Source organism: Pezoporus wallicus, unplaced genomic scaffold (genome assembly GCF_028554395.1).
Source record: "Pezoporus wallicus isolate ANWC-B61680 ecotype Strahan unplaced genomic scaffold, APGP_CSIRO_Pwel_v1 contig_5418, whole genome shotgun sequence".
Taxonomy (NCBI): domain Eukaryota; kingdom Metazoa; phylum Chordata; class Aves; order Psittaciformes; family Psittacidae; genus Pezoporus; species Pezoporus wallicus.
Genome location: NW_026640709.1, coordinates 2,054,476 through 2,072,331, shown reverse-complemented (window position 1 = coordinate 2,072,331; position 17,856 = coordinate 2,054,476). Strand labels below are relative to the sequence as shown.

Genomic DNA, 17,856 nt, shown 5'->3' with positions numbered 1-17,856 from the left:
ATGGCCCTGTAAGCATAGGCAAATCCCCAGCACGCTGCCATGATTTGTCCGGTATGGCCAGAATGACCACACACCTCATTTAAGTGTTTTACTAATTCTTCTGGATTTTGCAGTTGTTCGGTAGTGAAATTCCAAAGTACTGGAGGGGCCCACTGACCTAGATACTTGCCCATACTATCCCACACACCCTGCCATTCATGGCTATCCAGCCTCAGGGAAAATCTCTTGGTCCTCCTACATTGTCGTTTGACCCCAGACAAGACCCAAACCTGACTCTGCTTAACTCTTGAAATCAGTCGTGGGCAAAACACACTCTGTATGAGTGCCAGCGTGGTGATCCCCATCACGATCAGCAAACAAGTCTCAACAGCATTAAAAGGCCATTCAAAAACTTCAAAACTCTCAAATGCAAATGGTCTGGGGGGACGACTGGGAGGGTAAACGAATGTCTCCTTCACAGGTTCAGCACCTGAGAAGGAGAAAAAAGATGTGTAATTGCTAAGCACTTCTATTATATACCTCCCAAAGTATAAAGGTGGTGACCACACTGGGAACATAAGCCAGATCAGTTTCATGATCAATGATTCTATTGTATTACAAGTCATTACCATAAAGTACAATGAGACAAAAACCTTACCCCGAGCCCCACACTTGAAAAACACTAATACAGCAAATACCGGATGGACGTAAGATACGATATACTGAAACTGTGAGATCAAGAGGAACAACCTTGAGAGCCAATAAATCAGCATTGTGACGAGTGACTATTAATCAGGTCAGATCTGTCGTTATCTCAACCCCTCTTGCCCCACGTTGGGCGCCAAGAGAACTGTCATGGTTTAAACCCTAGCCAGACAGCTTGTTCACTCACTCCCAGTGAGTGGTGCTGGGCGGAGAGCAATCAAGGCCCCGCCCCCGAGGCTCTCCCCTTCCTCACTCCCGGAGGAACAGGGAAGAGGATCGAAAGAGTGCAACTCCCACGGGTTGAGACAAGAACAGTCCAGCAACCAATGTACAACACAAATCACCACCGCTACCACCACCGACAACAATGATAAGAGAATAACAAGGGAAGAGAATACAATACCACCGGCCAAGAAACGAATCCGACCCAAAGCTTGCGTCCTTCCTGGTAACTCCCCCTTAACCCCCCCCCCGGGCATGACATGCTGTGGTATGGAATACCTCTTTGGCTAGCCTGGGTCAGGCATCCTGTCCTGTCTCTGCTTCTTCCCGGCTTTCCCTCCTCGATGGCAGAGCATGAGCCTCACAAAGTCCTTGGTCAGGGTAAACATCACTTAGCAAGAACCGAAAACATCGGTATCACCAGCACTGTTCCCAGGCTGGAAGTCAAAACACAGCACTGCACCAGCTACCACGAAGGAGAAACATGACTGCTACTGCTGAACCCAGGACAGATTTTTACATTACTTCTTAAAATGAAAATTCCTACCAGTTGATACATTCTGTAACTTGTTCCAAAGTCTTGTGCCTCAGTCTTTGTACTTCTGGTTACAAACTTGACAAAGATGAAGGATAAAATGAGCTCAAACAGTGAAGTGATCAGGACCCTCTCAGCTACTTTCACTTCTCTGGAGCTGTTGCTGTTCATGATGCGTTCTTTGGCAGTAGAAATTAAGTGGTTATGTAAATGGAAAGGATACAACACTGACTTAAAAAGGCTCTAGTTATTTTTGGAATGCAATTTTCTTATGGGGTAAAAAAAAAAACATTTGCCTCTGGACTTAAATGAAAAGTGTTGACTATCTCTGACATGGCATATCCTGTATATATTGATTTCACCAGCACATTTTGAACTTGTTAGTCTTACTTTTTACCAATTTAATAAGTTTTATACTTAAAAAAAGAAAAATTAAATCCATATACAAGAGGGTCCTTTCTTCGTGTGGCTATTTTAGCACTTTTGATGATCCATTTACATAAAGTGTTACCTTTTTTGCATAGCTCTCAGGTTGGAATATGTGAACCTGTGGAGTGGGTGATATGTTTTCTGTTGCCTGACCCTGCTCACGCCTAAGAAAATATGTTTATTTGTGTGCTGTAAATACTACTGTGCTTTAACTCAATTTTAAAAATCAGTTCCACTGTGAAGCGTTTGCCCGGACATTGCACAGGTATTAGTAACTATGTTAAGGTGCAGGAACTACTTTTGTCGTTAAATAGCTCTGAGTTAAAACTGGAAGTGTTGCCATTTTAGGATTCTTATGTCCATTTCTAGCGTAATGACGTTTAAACTGGAAATGAAAAGGGAAGAAATTTGAAATTTGGTGTGCATTGATGCCTTGTGATTTTGAAAATTGTTATTAGATTATTTGCCGGGGGGAAAAAAGGCTTACATGATCAAAAGTTAGGCAGTGTCATCCTTCAGTCTTACATTGGTCTTTCAGGTCATCTTTTTTAAAACTGTTTAACCCACATATGGAACAAGTGATAACAGGATAATCAGAAAGTAATGGTAATGTAGAAAAAGAGAATTTTAAGGATATATCTATAAATTAGTTATCTTTTTTTTTAAAAGCTATATCTATAAAGTAAGTAAAAATTAGCAGCCAGGCAGAGGAGACTCAGATTATAACCACTACTCAGGAGAAGGCAGATTGGTATTGACTGGTGTTTTCACATGCATGGCTTTTATTAGCTTTAGCTCTCTTCCTTGTGTGGGAATCAAAGGGAATCTGGATCTATTATGGTGATAGTGAATGGCATTTAGAGCACAAGTTCTTGGGAAACCAGCCTACATTATTTCTGCTACTCACAGGCAACATATTTTCTTAGCAGTTATAAGCATTTGCAATTTGCATGCAGACTAGTAGTTCTTTTTATTCTGTAAATATGTTAGAGACATTTGTATGCAGATATGCAAATAGTAGAAGTGCTCTTCTAATTAATTTGCCGTCTTCTGTAATAGAGCTGGTGAAGGTGCTACAAAATTTCTGTGATGTGCCATCTGTTTTATGTATGTTTTCTGGTTGACAGGCAGTCACTTGAAAAATATGGCAGTAGCAGAGAAAAGAGGCAGGATATTTATCTCTAATGTTACTGTTCATGGGACCTGCATAATGCCGTGAAAACATTTTAATAGCAAGAGAATCAATCTTTACATTCTGGTACTATTCCATTCTTTTAGAATCTTGTACTTCAGCGCACATTACTCAATGTTGTAGTAGTCCATATATTTTGAACTAACAATGCATCACAGTTACCAGTGAATGAGTGTAGCATTTTTGCTGTCAAGAGGGTTTTTATCAACAACTAAGGAAACCACAACTAATCTAAAACCAGGTCTGAATTCTGAGAACCAACAGGAATACCTGGCAGGTAATAGTAGTTTTTGGTTTTCTGGACTTGCACATTTTGATATTAGGGAGGTAAAACTTATTATTAATTTTATTTGAAAAAACTATAGATAGCCCCTTTTTTTTTTTTTTTTGAGACTAATAATTACATTTTTTTCCTAGAGCATATGAAATGGAAATTACCATTAACAGATGAGGAATTGGAAGTGCTTTGATATAAAGAGGGCTTTTGTTTACTGGGAGTAGACTGTGTGGGATAACAGATTAACTGACAGTTTCAAAAGGCTATATTGTTTTCAAATTGCAGGATATTAAAGAAAATATTAAAAAAAAAAAAGGGTAAGGTTCACAACAGGTTATATCCTGCTTCTTCTTGAAGAAAATGTTAGTTTACCTTCAGAGTTGAACTTACCTTTTACTTCTCATTTTGGAAATCGTCAGGCTAATAATCCATTTTCCTTCCACATGGTCTCATTTAAAACTCCATAAAGAAAGCAAAGGAAAAAAAAATCACATGGACAGATTTAGAAGCATACAAATGCCAAGTGGGAAGGCTGTTGTAAACTGGACATTAGCACGTTAGAGTGCAAATGCTGATTTTTAACCTTTTCATGCAGAATTGTGTATGCTGTTTAGCTGACAGGTGAAAACTATATTGCCTCGTGGTTTTCCATCTCCATGACTTCCTACATGGAAGCCTGACAGAGGGCAGAAACAGAGTATTAGTATTAGTATTAGAAAGCAGGAGCTGAAACTAGGAGGAGTGTTGGGAGAATTGGAGCTATTGCTGAAACTTCTTCACTTTTGATACATGTAACAGCGCACTTGGAATGGATGTTTAGGAATTCCACCTTAATCTTGTGTGTTTTGAGATAATGTGTTTATGTGATAGGAGTGGGTTCAGTCTATGTCCATGGTATTGTGCCAGTATTTAATTTCTTAAAAAACATTTCTAGCACCACATAGATTGTCACTGTATGCACAATACTCCATGAAGCTTTTTTTTTTTTTTCTTTTTGTAATTCTCCTTGTTTATAAGGAATTATATGTGGGGGGTGTAATACAGATCAGAGGCTCAGCCACTTGGTGTATGTGTAGAGGGGAGCAGCCAGCAATTCTTTCTCTCTGCATAAAACATGCACTCAATACTGCTTAAAATCCTTTTATAAACTCTTGAGGTTTAAAAAAATATAAGATTAAATTTTGAAACAAGATAATAAAATTCTGTATGGGTATTGTGTTCCTATAGAAGTCCTATATAAGTAGTTGTGCTTTAAAGACAAGAGCTTAGGCACGACCACTGTGTATGTAGTATAATTTATGGCTGTGATGCGAAGTTTCTTCTGCATTTTCTTCCCCCGAACCTTAAAGCACCATTGATCATCCTAATCTTTCTGCCATGCCATCGATCACAGTTTCACCCGATATACTGTTTAAAATAAATAGCTCTCCATCAGAGGAAATCATTTTTTAAAAATACATGCAGTGTTGATTTGTGGTTTTCCAAGTGGTAAGAAATATAATACCTACCCTGCTGGATTGTTTCCATCCCATGTTTATTGCTGAGCATTTGTTTTCTTTCCTGGGCTAGAGTTTGCAAGGCTGTGAGGGAATGTGACTGTGCTTGTATGCAGGTCACTAAAGCGCAACAAAGTCTTCCTGTAAGAAGTCTTATCCCAGCCCATTCTTTTGAAATATTTCCTCTTACCGGAAGTTCTGTTGCTATCAATGCTAGTAATTTAACTTACAAGTATAGACAAATGTTTCATTTCAGAAATTTGATTTTGGTGAATATTAACAAAACTGTTGGAGGGTTTGCAGTTTTCAACTTCATTGATAAAAAGGGTATTATAATATTAGAGTTAGTAGTGAGAAAACATTGCTGACCATTTTTATTTATGCTGTGTAGTGTTGGATTGGGAGATGTGATGATACATCTCTAATGTAGGAGTTATGGCAAAACAGTAGGTGAAATATTCTGCTTACTGTTCTGTTGCCAAACTTGTTAAGAGGCAAATATTAACTTATCAAATATCAACTTAGCTGGGGTTCTTTTCTCCTGTACGATCTAGAGTGTAGGTTGGTTGTGAGTCTGCTGATCTTCTAATTACTTCTTTAAGTCGGGAGTCAGAGACTTATTAGATTCAAGGGATGTGGGTTCAGCGCAATAGGCATTGTATTCAGTATTTCTGAAGTCCCAAGGTGCTCAAGGTGAGCTTCCCTGGCAAGGTAGATAGCACCTGTGATACTCAGTACAGGTAACTTGTACCTTAGTATAGAAACAATGATTCTCACAGGAGGAACAAGCCAGGAGGTCGGGACTTTGATAGTACAAGTAGCTGCTGCTTAAACTGAAGGTCTATGGCAGTCACCTTAAAAACAAGAGCTTTCTTGTGATAATACTGCCTGGCTTTCCGTGGTCGCATGTGACAAGCAGCTGTTGGGTAGTGTTTTCAGAGGTGGCAGGTGAGAGAAGCCTAGGTTATCAACTGGTTATTACAGTGTTGAGGTGCCAAGCAGGTAAACTTCTTAATCTTATCAGTGCTTGATAAATACTGCTATTACTGTCATATTCTGTCAGCTGTAAGGCTTTGTGTGGGAGTTAGGCCAGTACCTTTTCCATGACCTACCCCATTCTCTTCTTTTTGGACCCTTTCTTCCAGTACTTGTCTTTCCCATCAGACTAACAGGTTTCACTCTTGTGAGATGCACTGGCAACGAGGGGTACCAGTAGAAACATTTTGCAGCTTTGTGTGTTAGGTAGGTCTGTCACAGTATGTATTGTGATCTGTGAAAATAACATATTTTGGGAATGATTTGCGTTTTTTTCATGCTAGTGATGCACATGAGTACTTACAGATGTAAATTTAAAAGAGTATCTTGCATTTAGAAATGAAGAAATAGAAACACTTGCTTTTGCAGATGAATTTAAACACATCCCATTTCACCTAATCTGAGGCACTATTCTATGTTGGAAGATGAGCAATAGTACATTTCTTCATAAGCTTTCTTCTTTTTAGCAGCTTACTTTGGTAGTTACGGCAAATCGATCCTTACACTGATTTTGCCACATCACAACTTCTGTGTCCATTAGAAAGTTCACTGTAGTCAGAAAAAACTGTAATTCATAGAATCTTAGAATGGGTAGGGTTGGAAGCACACTAATTCTATTTTAAACTTATGCAAAATGTGCTGTGTTATAATTTCAGTTATTACAGTAACTACCTGCATTACATGCGCTTTACAAGTTAATTATAAGCTGTTTGAATAAATTTTTGCACTTAATTTCTTGTTTGGGGCATCGCAACTGTTAATTTAAATACGCAGCAACTGCAGTTAGGTAAATAATACTGATGGGTGCCTGATTAAAGACTCTACTGCTAAGTGTATGGATAGCTATGTGTACCTGAGCATCCAGTGTTCGTATTTGAGACTTTCTGTTGCCACAGGTGGAGAAGGATTACGGACACCAGCTGAAATTGATTGTTTCACGTAATCAGTGATATAATGTTTATCACTTTTCATTGAGTTAACTTATCTTTTAAGTTAGGTGAAGCCTCACTTTACATCACACTTTATATATGAATGTCCAAGTTACACCAAAAAGTGTTTCTAGTTTATCAAAAGAGCTGCATTTGTTCTTGAATTCCCTCTCTTCTTTTTCTTTTTTTTTCCCTCTGTATTTGTTTGTTTTCATTTTATTTCTATTTTTTTTTAGTGAGTGACAGTTGCTTCAGGAATCTTGCCGAAGATCGTAGTGGGATAAACCTTAAAGATCTGGTCCAAGACCCTTCTTTGTGAGTATCTGGCTCTTATTGCTAAGCAAAGAAAAGCTTCTTCATGATATCCTTGTGAGTAGTTTTGTAATTATATAAAGAAACAGTATGATAAAGTACACTTAGTGCTTTAGTAGTAATATGCTTGCCAAATTGTTAGTCTTTAATATAGATGAATATTATTAAAAGCGTGTTGGTTTTTAATGTACTTCCGTTCGTGAACTAACATCCAGTGAGGACATACAGTAAAGGGTACAAGAGTCATCACAAGCAACAGATTGTGCATGCTGGTATTTCTACAGAGGAGTTGTATGCATATTGTCAGCCAACTTTATTTAAGAAGGAACTGTATATAAACTAGGAGGTTACTGGCTAATTATGTTATCCTCAGTTATCACAACATGTAGAATCGTTTTTCTTTGTATCTGATTTCATACAGCAGATTTATTTCTTCCTTTCATGTCTGCTTTAATGCAAGTATATGAGGAGATGATCTAATTTTGACTCCATGGAAAGACTGGTGGTTTCCGTCTCAGTGTTGTATTTTCCTCTAAAATAAAATTCAACATCATGAGCTCTGAGCCAAACTTGAAATCTCATCAGACCTTTTTGTTAGCTGAAAATACTCTTGCTAGTGTGCACAAGTGTACCAGTTGTTACGAGGGAAGGAGAAGAGGGGAAAAATTCACATCTTTTTAATCTGAATGATAGCACATTCCACAGTGGGTCCTGATACGATGAGCCTTTACACTGGCAGAGCACATTTTTCAGTATGGATTGAGAAGTGGTGGAAAATAAGGTATAGTTAACATTTTATTTCAGTTACTGGGGATTTTTAGTAATGAAGTAAGATACAGAACTTACTTTGTCACATTGCTACAGGTAAATGACATACATGCATATACACATGCACTCTTGGGAGATTTTTACATAATGTATACAATATTTGAAGTTTATACTTCTGAAATGATAGAGATGCAAGGGACAAGTATAATTGTTGCTTGAAATTCATGAAATGAATGCAGTAGGTACATTTTTAATAATCACTGTCTATCTTTAATAGTAATTAGTATCTAAGTGTTGAAGTCAAGGAGATTTCCTTAGTATCAACCAAAACTTGCTGTTTGAGTGCTCGATTGGTTGGTTATTTTTGAGAATTGCTTGTGGTTTTTTGAGCTGTAGTTGTACTTATGTGGTGCATGCAGTTTTGGTTTTGCACCTCTAGAGTTTACTTTCAGAAAGGATGAATTGCCTTTGTTGTAGAATGATCATTTTCCTTACTCTTTACCAGAAGTGATGAAATTTCTAATTTCTTTCCTTGACCCTAATTTTCATGAAAAAGTTTGTAATAAAATATTGTAATCTGCAAAATAGCTGAAATGGATTTCTGTTGCTTATAGCATAAGTGTGACTGCAATGCAGTAATTTCTATCACTTTAAAAGATTGAATCAAGTCTCAAAACATCTGTTAGGTCTCAAGGACACTTCTATTGTATGACAGATTATAGTGCAAGAGAAGTCTACTTCTTCCTTCCTAATGATAAGAATGTATTGACTTTGTTTTGTCTTTCCAAATTGATTTTCTTGCAGTTTTATGACTGAGTGCCTATTAAGACTTCTTTCAAAATGTGTAATAGTGTGAATGGATCTCCAAAATGAAGAAACAATCTAAGGCTATATTGTTCAGTCCAGCCTTTTGTAGGTCCTATGGTGTCTGAATTTTTTATTAGGCAAAGAGAAATGCAAAGGATTGTGTGGGGTAAAGCATGGGAGTGCCAGCCAAAGAGATGTTTTAAGCTTTTTTGAAATAAGTTTAATTAAACAAGTTTAATTAAAATCTTTAGTGTTTGGCTAATAGTTTCTTCTGTAATGATACCTGAAATCATAGAATCACAGAATGGTTTGGGTCAGAAGAAACCTTTAGATCATCCAGTTCCACCCCCCTGCCATGGGCAGGGACACCTCACACACTAGACCATGTTGCTCAAAGCCCCGTTCAACCTCGCCTTGAACACTGCCAGGGATGGGGCATCCACAACTTCTCTGGGCAACCTGTTATACTGTCTCACCATCCTTGCAGTAAATGTTTGATTCATCCTCTTCCCAGTTTAATATTTACAGTTTAGGATTTCATGGTGCTTGTTTGCCCTGACTGTAGGCAGACTGCCTCTTTAATTTGTAATCTCTGATACCAATATCAGATTTACATAAAAAATTCTGATGCTTCCTCTGCAAATGGCTGTGTCACTCTAAAGGTTTGCGGTGGATTTGTAATGTATGATGCTAATAAAATAGCTTAACAAAGAGAGTGCAAGAGGTTTTAGGTTCATTAGCATATAAATAGATAATCAGTGTATACTTTAACAGGAATTCACATTACCAGCAAATGATGGATTAGAAGTAGAGGTAGAAATGCATTATAATACACCAAGAGGGTAGTATAAAAATAATTTAAATTGTTTTCGATGAGAATACTTTGATATATCATGTAAAATGCATTTTGAATGGTGTCCATTTCTTGTGAGACTTAAGTAATTGATACAGTTTTCTAAGCTATGCTGGCATTTCCCTTGTTTTCCACTCTTGAGACCATCACAGGCAACTTCTTTTTTGTTATTGCAGAAGGCTTTTTCTGGAGGGCTGAAAGTTTGTCTTGAGGTTGAAATGGTACTCTACAAATACAGCATTAGAGGGTTTTTTTGATTAGTGTCTGATTTGTTTCAAGTGTGCCTAATTATCAGGGTAGTCTTTTTTTCCCCAACTATTTCCAAGCTAGAGCAGTCTGGACTCTGTAATCTTGATCAGCTTTCAGTTCTCTAATCATCAGTGATAAAAGCTCTGCTGCTCAAATCCGGAGTTTGGTTATGTCTTTCTATTTGTATGTGTCAATTTCTATTTTCTTAATTTCTGTCAATAAAAGTAACTACTTAAGAAAAAAAACCAAGCATATCACATAAACATATAGCAGGACTGTGGGAGAAGGAAGCATGAAATAACTTTACAATTAAATTCCTTTTTGTAGTTTAATTACAGAAAAGTTGAATTGGACAAAAAGTTGATTAGAGGTTTAACTGAAAAGGTGGTTTGAGAGTTAGCTGCTATTCTTTATTCATTGCAGCTGATCACAGAATAATGGAGTGGTTTAGGTTGGAAGGGACCTTTAAAGGTCAAATAGTCCAACCCCCCTGCAATGAGCAGGGACATCTTCAACTAGATCAGTTTGCTCAGATCCCATGATGTCTCTGCTGTATGCAGCGTCCAGTTCTGAACACAAAACTTAAAGGTATGAAGGCAAGGAGAGGAATAGCAAGAGGAGAAGGCAGATAGAAAATGCAGTGTATGACAGGTGTTACTTAATTTAGAAAACGGTGGCAGAAGAGAGAAAATTTGAGTTGCCTACAGTGTATAAAATATTATTAAAGGGATTGCTGGCTGATGAGAGAATTATTTCATTTTATAGCAGATGAGATTGGATGCTTAGAAAAAAATCAGAGCGCCAGGATGATAAAGAAACCGGAATCTATTTCTAAGAGTGTTGGGGAAAGCTCATCAGCTCATCAGTCTACATATATTTGATCCTGTGTAAGTGTAGAGAACTGGAAGGACAAACTATTTTTGTTTTCTTCTGTGAAAAATGTGTGCATTCTGGCAGTTTGGTATTAGTGTAGTTAATATGACCAAAGCCCAGATGGAACTTATTTTGATTCCTATTTATGGAATGTAATATGGCTATGAATATTCACATAATTTGGTTTAGATGATGCACCCACTCCAGCTCTGGCTACCATTCCTGTACCATTCCATAAAAGATATTTAACATTTTGCATTCTACAGAGGAGATTTTTTTATACGTGTCCTTCCATGAATGCTCCTAAACAGCAGAGCTGCAGATAGCAGGTGTAATAGGAGGAACTAGTCTGGTGGTTCTCAGATAGTGTTGCAAATGTTCTTCAGACTATGTTCAGCTGTGGCAAAATGCAGTGGAACCATTTAAAATGCTAGCAGAGTTCTGCTTTTGTGGGAGGATCTTTGAGGCTCTGTAGTAAGGCAAAATTTCTTAATCCGGTACTCAAGGAAAGAAACTGAATTCAGTCTGTTCATTTAACTCCTTGCTTGGGAGCAGACTGAATGCTACCCTTTGCTTCCTTGTCCACCTTCAATACCCAATCCCTGCTTAGGAGAGAAATAGACTAAATAAAATCTAATATTGTTATCACCTGAAACTACTCCTAGGTTCTTTACTACTGATTTTTTTTTTCTAACTGTAAGTAATTTCAATACACCTCTGAAGCATGAACCCTCAGATCATTAGAGGGTTAGCTATACCTCCAGCTGCTTCAGGCAGAAGTTCTGTGTGTAGACGTTCCCAAGTTCTAGCATTTAGGATCACTTTGTAAGATGTTCCTTTCAACTCTAACCTGTATATAGAAAGAAAGTTTATGAAGTACTTGTTTAAACAGGAGGATGCTTTTGATCTTTCTGTGCAATGCAGGAGCTGCAGCTGCACATAATCACTGCTACCCATTTGTTTTGGAAGCATCTTGATAGCTTCTTTGAGATGAACAAGATCCAAGAGATTTGGAATAACTTCTTTCTAGGCAAAATCACATCTAAACTGTGTTTTATACCTCCTTCAGATTAGCTGTCTTCAATTAAGAGAGGGTAGATAAATCTAGAAGGTAAGAACAGGTAATTTTTGACAAGAGATTGGAAGTTTTTTTTAATACTTATGTACCACAGAAGCTTCCCCCCCCTCCCATTTTGGACAAGAGATACAAATCTGTCAGAAGTTGTCTTTGGCACTGCTTTGTTGTATATTACAACCTTAGAAGGAAGAGCTAGATACTTTTTCTGGGAAGTAGTTATGAGAGCTTTAGAATTCGTCACCTAAGGATTGAAGATGATGAGAGAATTCTTGAGAAGCTCTGATTTTGTTATCTTACTGAAAACACAGGCTATAGTGTACGATTGAAGATGTAACAAATACAATATTAAATCTGTGGATGTGAAATTTCACAGTGTCTATCTTCATGTGAAGGAACTGGTCTAGAGCAGTACTGAGGCTAACAAATATCATAGTTCATTCTTTCTGGGTTTTACTCATCGTTTGAAAATCAGTAGCATATGTAGCTTTACAGAAGCATTATATACAATATAGAGACATATACTTTATATCATAGAAAGATATATAAATTAAATATGTATTTCTCTACCTTAAAGTGTACATGTAAAATGTGTAAAAACTCATTTTTTTAGAGCTAATGCAATTAATTAAAGTTGAAATGTGAATAGAAAATAATTAAATAACAACATACCTGGACTAGTGGAAGGTGTCCCTGCCCATGACAAGAGTTTTGGAACTAGATGATCTTTAAGGTGCTTTCCAACTCTAACCATTCTATGATTCTGTCTTGCTAAAGGTTATAGATCCCACGTTACGATTATATCCATTCTCTCCCTCTCCCCTTCGTGCAGCCTTTCTAGTTTTTCAGTACCTCTTACATGAATATCACGCCTGTTTCTTTTATTTAACTGCCAGTGTTAGTAAGGCATCAAAGGAAATATTTCTCCATGTTCTGTTATCTCATTTTGTAGCAGTATTCTGTTGGGAGTTCATGCTCAGTTGTTTGTTCGTTATTATACTATATTAGCACAGGCTAATAAGGCCTAGCTTACAAAAATACTTCTCTTGCCTCTCTTACGTCCTGTTGGTGAGCTCATCTGTAAGATCAAGTGATTTCATCAGGTGATCTTTGTCAGGACAACCGGAGGACTCACTGTGGTAGCCTAGAGTACTCTCTTACGCAGAGAAGCAATACTGAGGTGTAACAGAAGTGCAGCCTATTTTAAGTACGGCATCTCATGAAAAATATTGCACTTGGCAAATTTACAAAGATCTGGAACCTCCCTGAAGTAATTGATGATTATGAGTCTAATGAGCACTTCTTAAAGCGGATATAAATAGAATTGTCCTCATGCTAGCCTGATGGTTTCTGACTGGTCTGGGGGAATGAGTGAGAAGCCCTTATCTGCTTCAACTGCAAAGAGAGTTTGCATGTGCCTGAAAAAATTATATTTACCCTCCCTTCATGATAACTATAACATGCTTCTGTTAACTGGCCAGGGTTTCTTCTCAGGACAGTTTCTCTGCTTGCCTTCTCCATGGCCCCACCAGACTCCATTAAATGTATCACAGAGATTGTTCAGTAGTTCATGTACCAAACACTTTTTACCTCCGGTCATATGAACAAGTTCCTAATGTTTTATGCAGACATGTTGTAAAGGGCTCTCTGTTGAGGCATACTGATTATCTACTTTTCAACTTCCTTGAAGACTTTCTCCATTACTTGTGCTTTAAGAACAGAATTTTCTCAACGTATGAGATTCCTTGCCAGTTTGTAGTGAAAACTGCTAATACTATATGCATCCGTCCTTGGCTGTTTAGGCTTAAAGACTCATAAACTTGTAGGAACATCCTAAGATTTTGCTTCATCTGTCTGAAACAAAATCTTAGCAGAAGTCTGTGGCAAAGCAGAACATAAAAAAAAATCTTTCTTAAGCACTTGTTAACTTTCAACTCTAATATTTGCCTCTTGGCCCAAAGCACTCTCCTGTAACCTCTTTAAAGCTCCATGTCAGCTTTATCTACCAATAGAAGTTTCATTCAGAACACACTTGTTCTCTTATCATATGGTTTCCAAAGTCTGTGAAGGAATTTTTTTCCTTTTGCACTTGCAATGCCCTGCAGTAAGTCTGCAATTAAAAAAAATTACGAGCTAATCAAATAACTGAAAAAGTTGGTCTGGAACAAGAGGCTGTGCAGCCACCGTGCTGTGTCTGGGTGACAAGCATTGCCGAAGGGAAAGGGTTGTTTGCTTTAGTGGCAGCTGTAGCTTAGGTGCTCCATATGGCCTTTGAGTTCTAGTGCTGGTTTCAGAATCATTTCTAGTACTTCTCTGTGGTGCAGGGATGCACTGCTTGAACTTGTTAGCCAGGAACCCCAATCTAAACATGTTCAGGGAACTTTTATACATACGGGATACATAAATGGGCATCCTCCTTGTTATTAGGGAGTGTTAAATTTATTATATTTGAAATGTAGTCTTTTATGAAGCTGTCTAAGGAAATGTTTGCTTTCTCTGGCTTGTTCTGAAACTGGCAGTTATAAACGAATATATAATGTTGGTTGGAATAAAAACATTGTTGGTTATGGAGATTTATTAGATTCTTCACTTTCAGGGTTAGAGATTGTTATTTTGTTAGGTGTACGTAAACTTTCATTTAGAAATGAAACTGATGGAAAATATATTTTAAAAGGTTCTAAGGAAAAGCTGTGTCCTTTTTGCTCCGTTTCATTATGTCTACTGTCTGTTGTCTGAAAAGAGATACATAGGACACAAGCTGGGAAATCTTGACCAAGTTTCAATCTAGGCAATTTCACAAAATTAATTAAAAGTTGTTTCTATGTATGTTTTAAATCTTGATTTTCAAAGTATCCATTCTGCTTGTGACTTTAGAATTCATGCCATTTTTTTATTTTCGCAGTTGCATTTGTTAAACCATGTTGTTTCGGTGCCTTACATTCTTCAATAGTAAAAGAAAGAGCCTTAATACAGAGAAATAATTCACTGCTTCTTATCAGCAGGCAGATGTTTAGCCAGTTCTTGGAATGCCAAGGCACATGGAAGGGTTGCTTGGGAAGGCAAATGCTGCAGCCATTAATGTTACACCCTATTTTCTCAAGCTTTTATTGCTGAGCACAGTGTTATGGCATGGAATATCCCTTTGGTCAGTTTGGGTCAGCAATGCTGGCTGTGTCTGACTCTTTGCCCACCTCCAGCCTACTTGCTGGGGTGGCAGAGAGGGGGAAGAAGAAAGCTTTTGATGCTGTGCAAGCACTGTTTAGCTGTAGTTAAAACACTGGTTTGGTGTGTTGCCAACACTGTTTTCGTAAAAAATCCAGACCACGGCAGCATGCAGTCTGCTTTGAAGTAAGTCAGTTGCATCCCAGCCAGACCCAGTACACATATGAGTAAGTTACAGTTGTGGTGTGGATTTTTTTTTTTTTTCCCTTTGGATTTGGAAAGAATGTAGATAAGACCCCTGCGTGTCTCAGTCTTCATCCATTTTACCACCTCCAGGCTTCATGAGAATCTCAGCTAACCTGACTTTTCACTTGATCTCTTTCTTTCTGACTCTAGTCTTTGTTTCTGTTCATATCCAGATCTTTTCTGGGTATTTAAAGGAGCTGTCTTCTCATAGTGTCCGGATACTGAAAAGAAAAATACTGCGTGCATCTATGGAAGAGAGGTGGTCCAGTGCTGATCTTAGGTTAACCTGCATTAGTGGATAGTACTCTGAAAAGATCCTCTCAATACTCAGGAATGTATTAAGTGTGTTTCTATATTCCCAGGAAAGAAAATAAGAAACGAGGATTTACTTACTAAAAAAAACCCCAAGAACAAAATAGAAGAGCTATTTATATGACTGTATAAACCTGGGATTTGTTTACATCTTGACTACCATATTAAATTCTAAAAAGGGTGTGGTTTGGATCATAAGATTAAGCAGATATTTGGACCAGCTTCCACACAAATGGAAATCAAGTAGACATGGACTTTTTACTTTAACCAAGAAAAGACGTATGGAGGAGATACACAGAATGAATAGCATTTAAAAAAAAGTCAAAGGCAGTTATTCGCTGTTTTTCACAGATCAGACATTGTGACAGGAAAAAATTCAGACAACAGGTTTAAAATTAATAAAAGCACATATTTATTCAAGTGTAGCAGAACTAAATATTTAGTAATTGAAGTAATCATGTGGAAGCCTGGACTATAAATGATAGATACAAAAAATGGAGTTAGACTGATTGACCTAGTATGGCTGTTAAAGCTGGTGATCTGCATGCAGCATCTAGGTCAGCAAAGCTCCTGAACTGAAGATGGCAAGAGGCAACAAGTGTGTACCAGAGGACAAGTCATGCTCTATGTCATATGTTTATTCCCTAAACATTTGTTTCTTAACACCAGAAACATCATACTTAGTTGTGTGGACTTTATACTGAGTTGGTATGGCAATTTTTACATGCTTCTTTCAGGAATAGTGGTATCATAAATACTAGAGCACATACAAACTTGAATGATTTTTCCATGGGGTCAGCAAACACTTGTCTTTTAAAGTAGAGTGGGCTTCCCTGACATGGCTGAATTTAAATTTGGAACTCTCAGTAAAGGAGGAGCAAAACCTTCTTGACGCAGGGATTGTAATAACTTACTACACAGGAGAAAGTTTCTCTCCTCTAATCTCACCATTAAAAATTATTAAAAGCTCTGCCAAAATGCTTTTTCTTCTGAAAATAAATTGTGAGCTGACCCCTACACGAGTCTTTCTTTGCAGGAAAAGATACATTTTTTCACAGCCATAAGTACTTGAAAGAGTGCATTACTTAGAGAAAGCTATGAAATTTGTGCACTTACTTGCAGTATAGATTAAGTTGGCAGGGGAAACAGTTAATCTGCTACTGAAAGATTATAGTAGAACACCTAGTTTCAAATGTAAAGGAAGCCTTTGCCAAGTGTATTAGGAATGATTCTGACATTGAGAGATAGAAAATTGTTACCAGAGATATATTTAGGCTTTTATAGAATCACAGAATCGTAGAATCAACTAGGTTGGAAAAGACCTTTAAGATCATCAAGTCCAACCTTTACCTCACCACTGCCATGTCACAACTCACTGTATTTAAATTCCAGATTGCTTTCGTTATTAGAAAGAGTTGTCCTGCCATCACTTGTTCTGTGGGACTCTTTAAAATCACTTTCTTTTCAGTGTCCTAAAGAAGAAATTTATACAGATGACTTAAGAAGCAAGAATATAGATTTTTATATATATATAGTTGCTTTTCACCAATTTACAGTAAATATCCTTATGTAAAACCTATCTAAAATGGTTCTTAGAATCTTTGCTTTCAAAACTGACGTTGTAAGTGTAGTTACAACATAAAAAGAGTTATCTATATGAATGCAAAATATTAGGATTTAAAATACATTTTTTTTTCTGAAATCTCCAAATCTTTACCTGTTAATCTATTACTAATGCTTACATAAGCATTAGCAAATAATGAAATACACAGGGATACCCCATGAACACAGACATAACCTTTAATTCTTTTTTTAGCTTTTCCTCACAAATTCATTCCTCCGGAATGTATTTTTAATGTTGTTAGCTTCTGAAGAACAATACACAGCAACTGTTAAAAAATATGAACGAGTCTGTCAAGTGTGATGCTTCATCCCCTCACATGAAGAACAGCCCCTGAAAAGCCACTGCCTAAGGCTCATGGCAGGCAGCATTTGTTCTTATGCCAGCAAGAGGTATAAAAAAAATAATAAATGTATTAACTGTATTTCTTTGCATTTTTCTGACAAATTTCTATTTTCAAAAGGGATTCAATGCTGAAAGATTCTGAGATAAAGCCTTTTAAAGCAAACTGTGGCCAAAGAATACTGTCTGAAAGAGCACTATTAAGTCTCATACACTTACAATACTTTATTGTAGAATCATAGAATCATAGAATAGTTAGGGTTGGAAAGGACCTTAAGATCATCAAGTTCCAACCCCCCTGACATGGGCAGGGACACCTCACACTAAACCATGTCACCCAAGGCTCTGTCCAACCTGGCTGCGAACACTGCCAGGGATAGAGCATTCACCACTTCTTTGGGCAACCCATTCCAGTGCCTCACCACCCTCACAGTAAA

The 17,856-nt window shown here is 37.4% G+C and overlaps 1 protein-coding gene across 23 annotated transcripts in view; it reads left to right on the top strand.

The window, feature by feature from the left end:
- GPHN (gephyrin) overlaps positions 1–17,856 on the top strand; it is a 304,336-nt gene that overhangs the window by 95,650 nt on the left and 190,830 nt on the right. For 22 of the 23 annotated variants that reach the window (XM_057420149.1, XM_057420165.1, XM_057420152.1 and 19 more), the window contains one exon: positions 7,036–7,114. In XM_057420149.1, coding sequence (XP_057276132.1) covers positions 7,036–7,114 — 79 coding nt within the window. Of the gene's footprint in view, positions 1–7,035; positions 7,169–17,856 lie in introns of those variants that run through there. The other variant, XM_057420150.1, reaches the window with a different exon arrangement.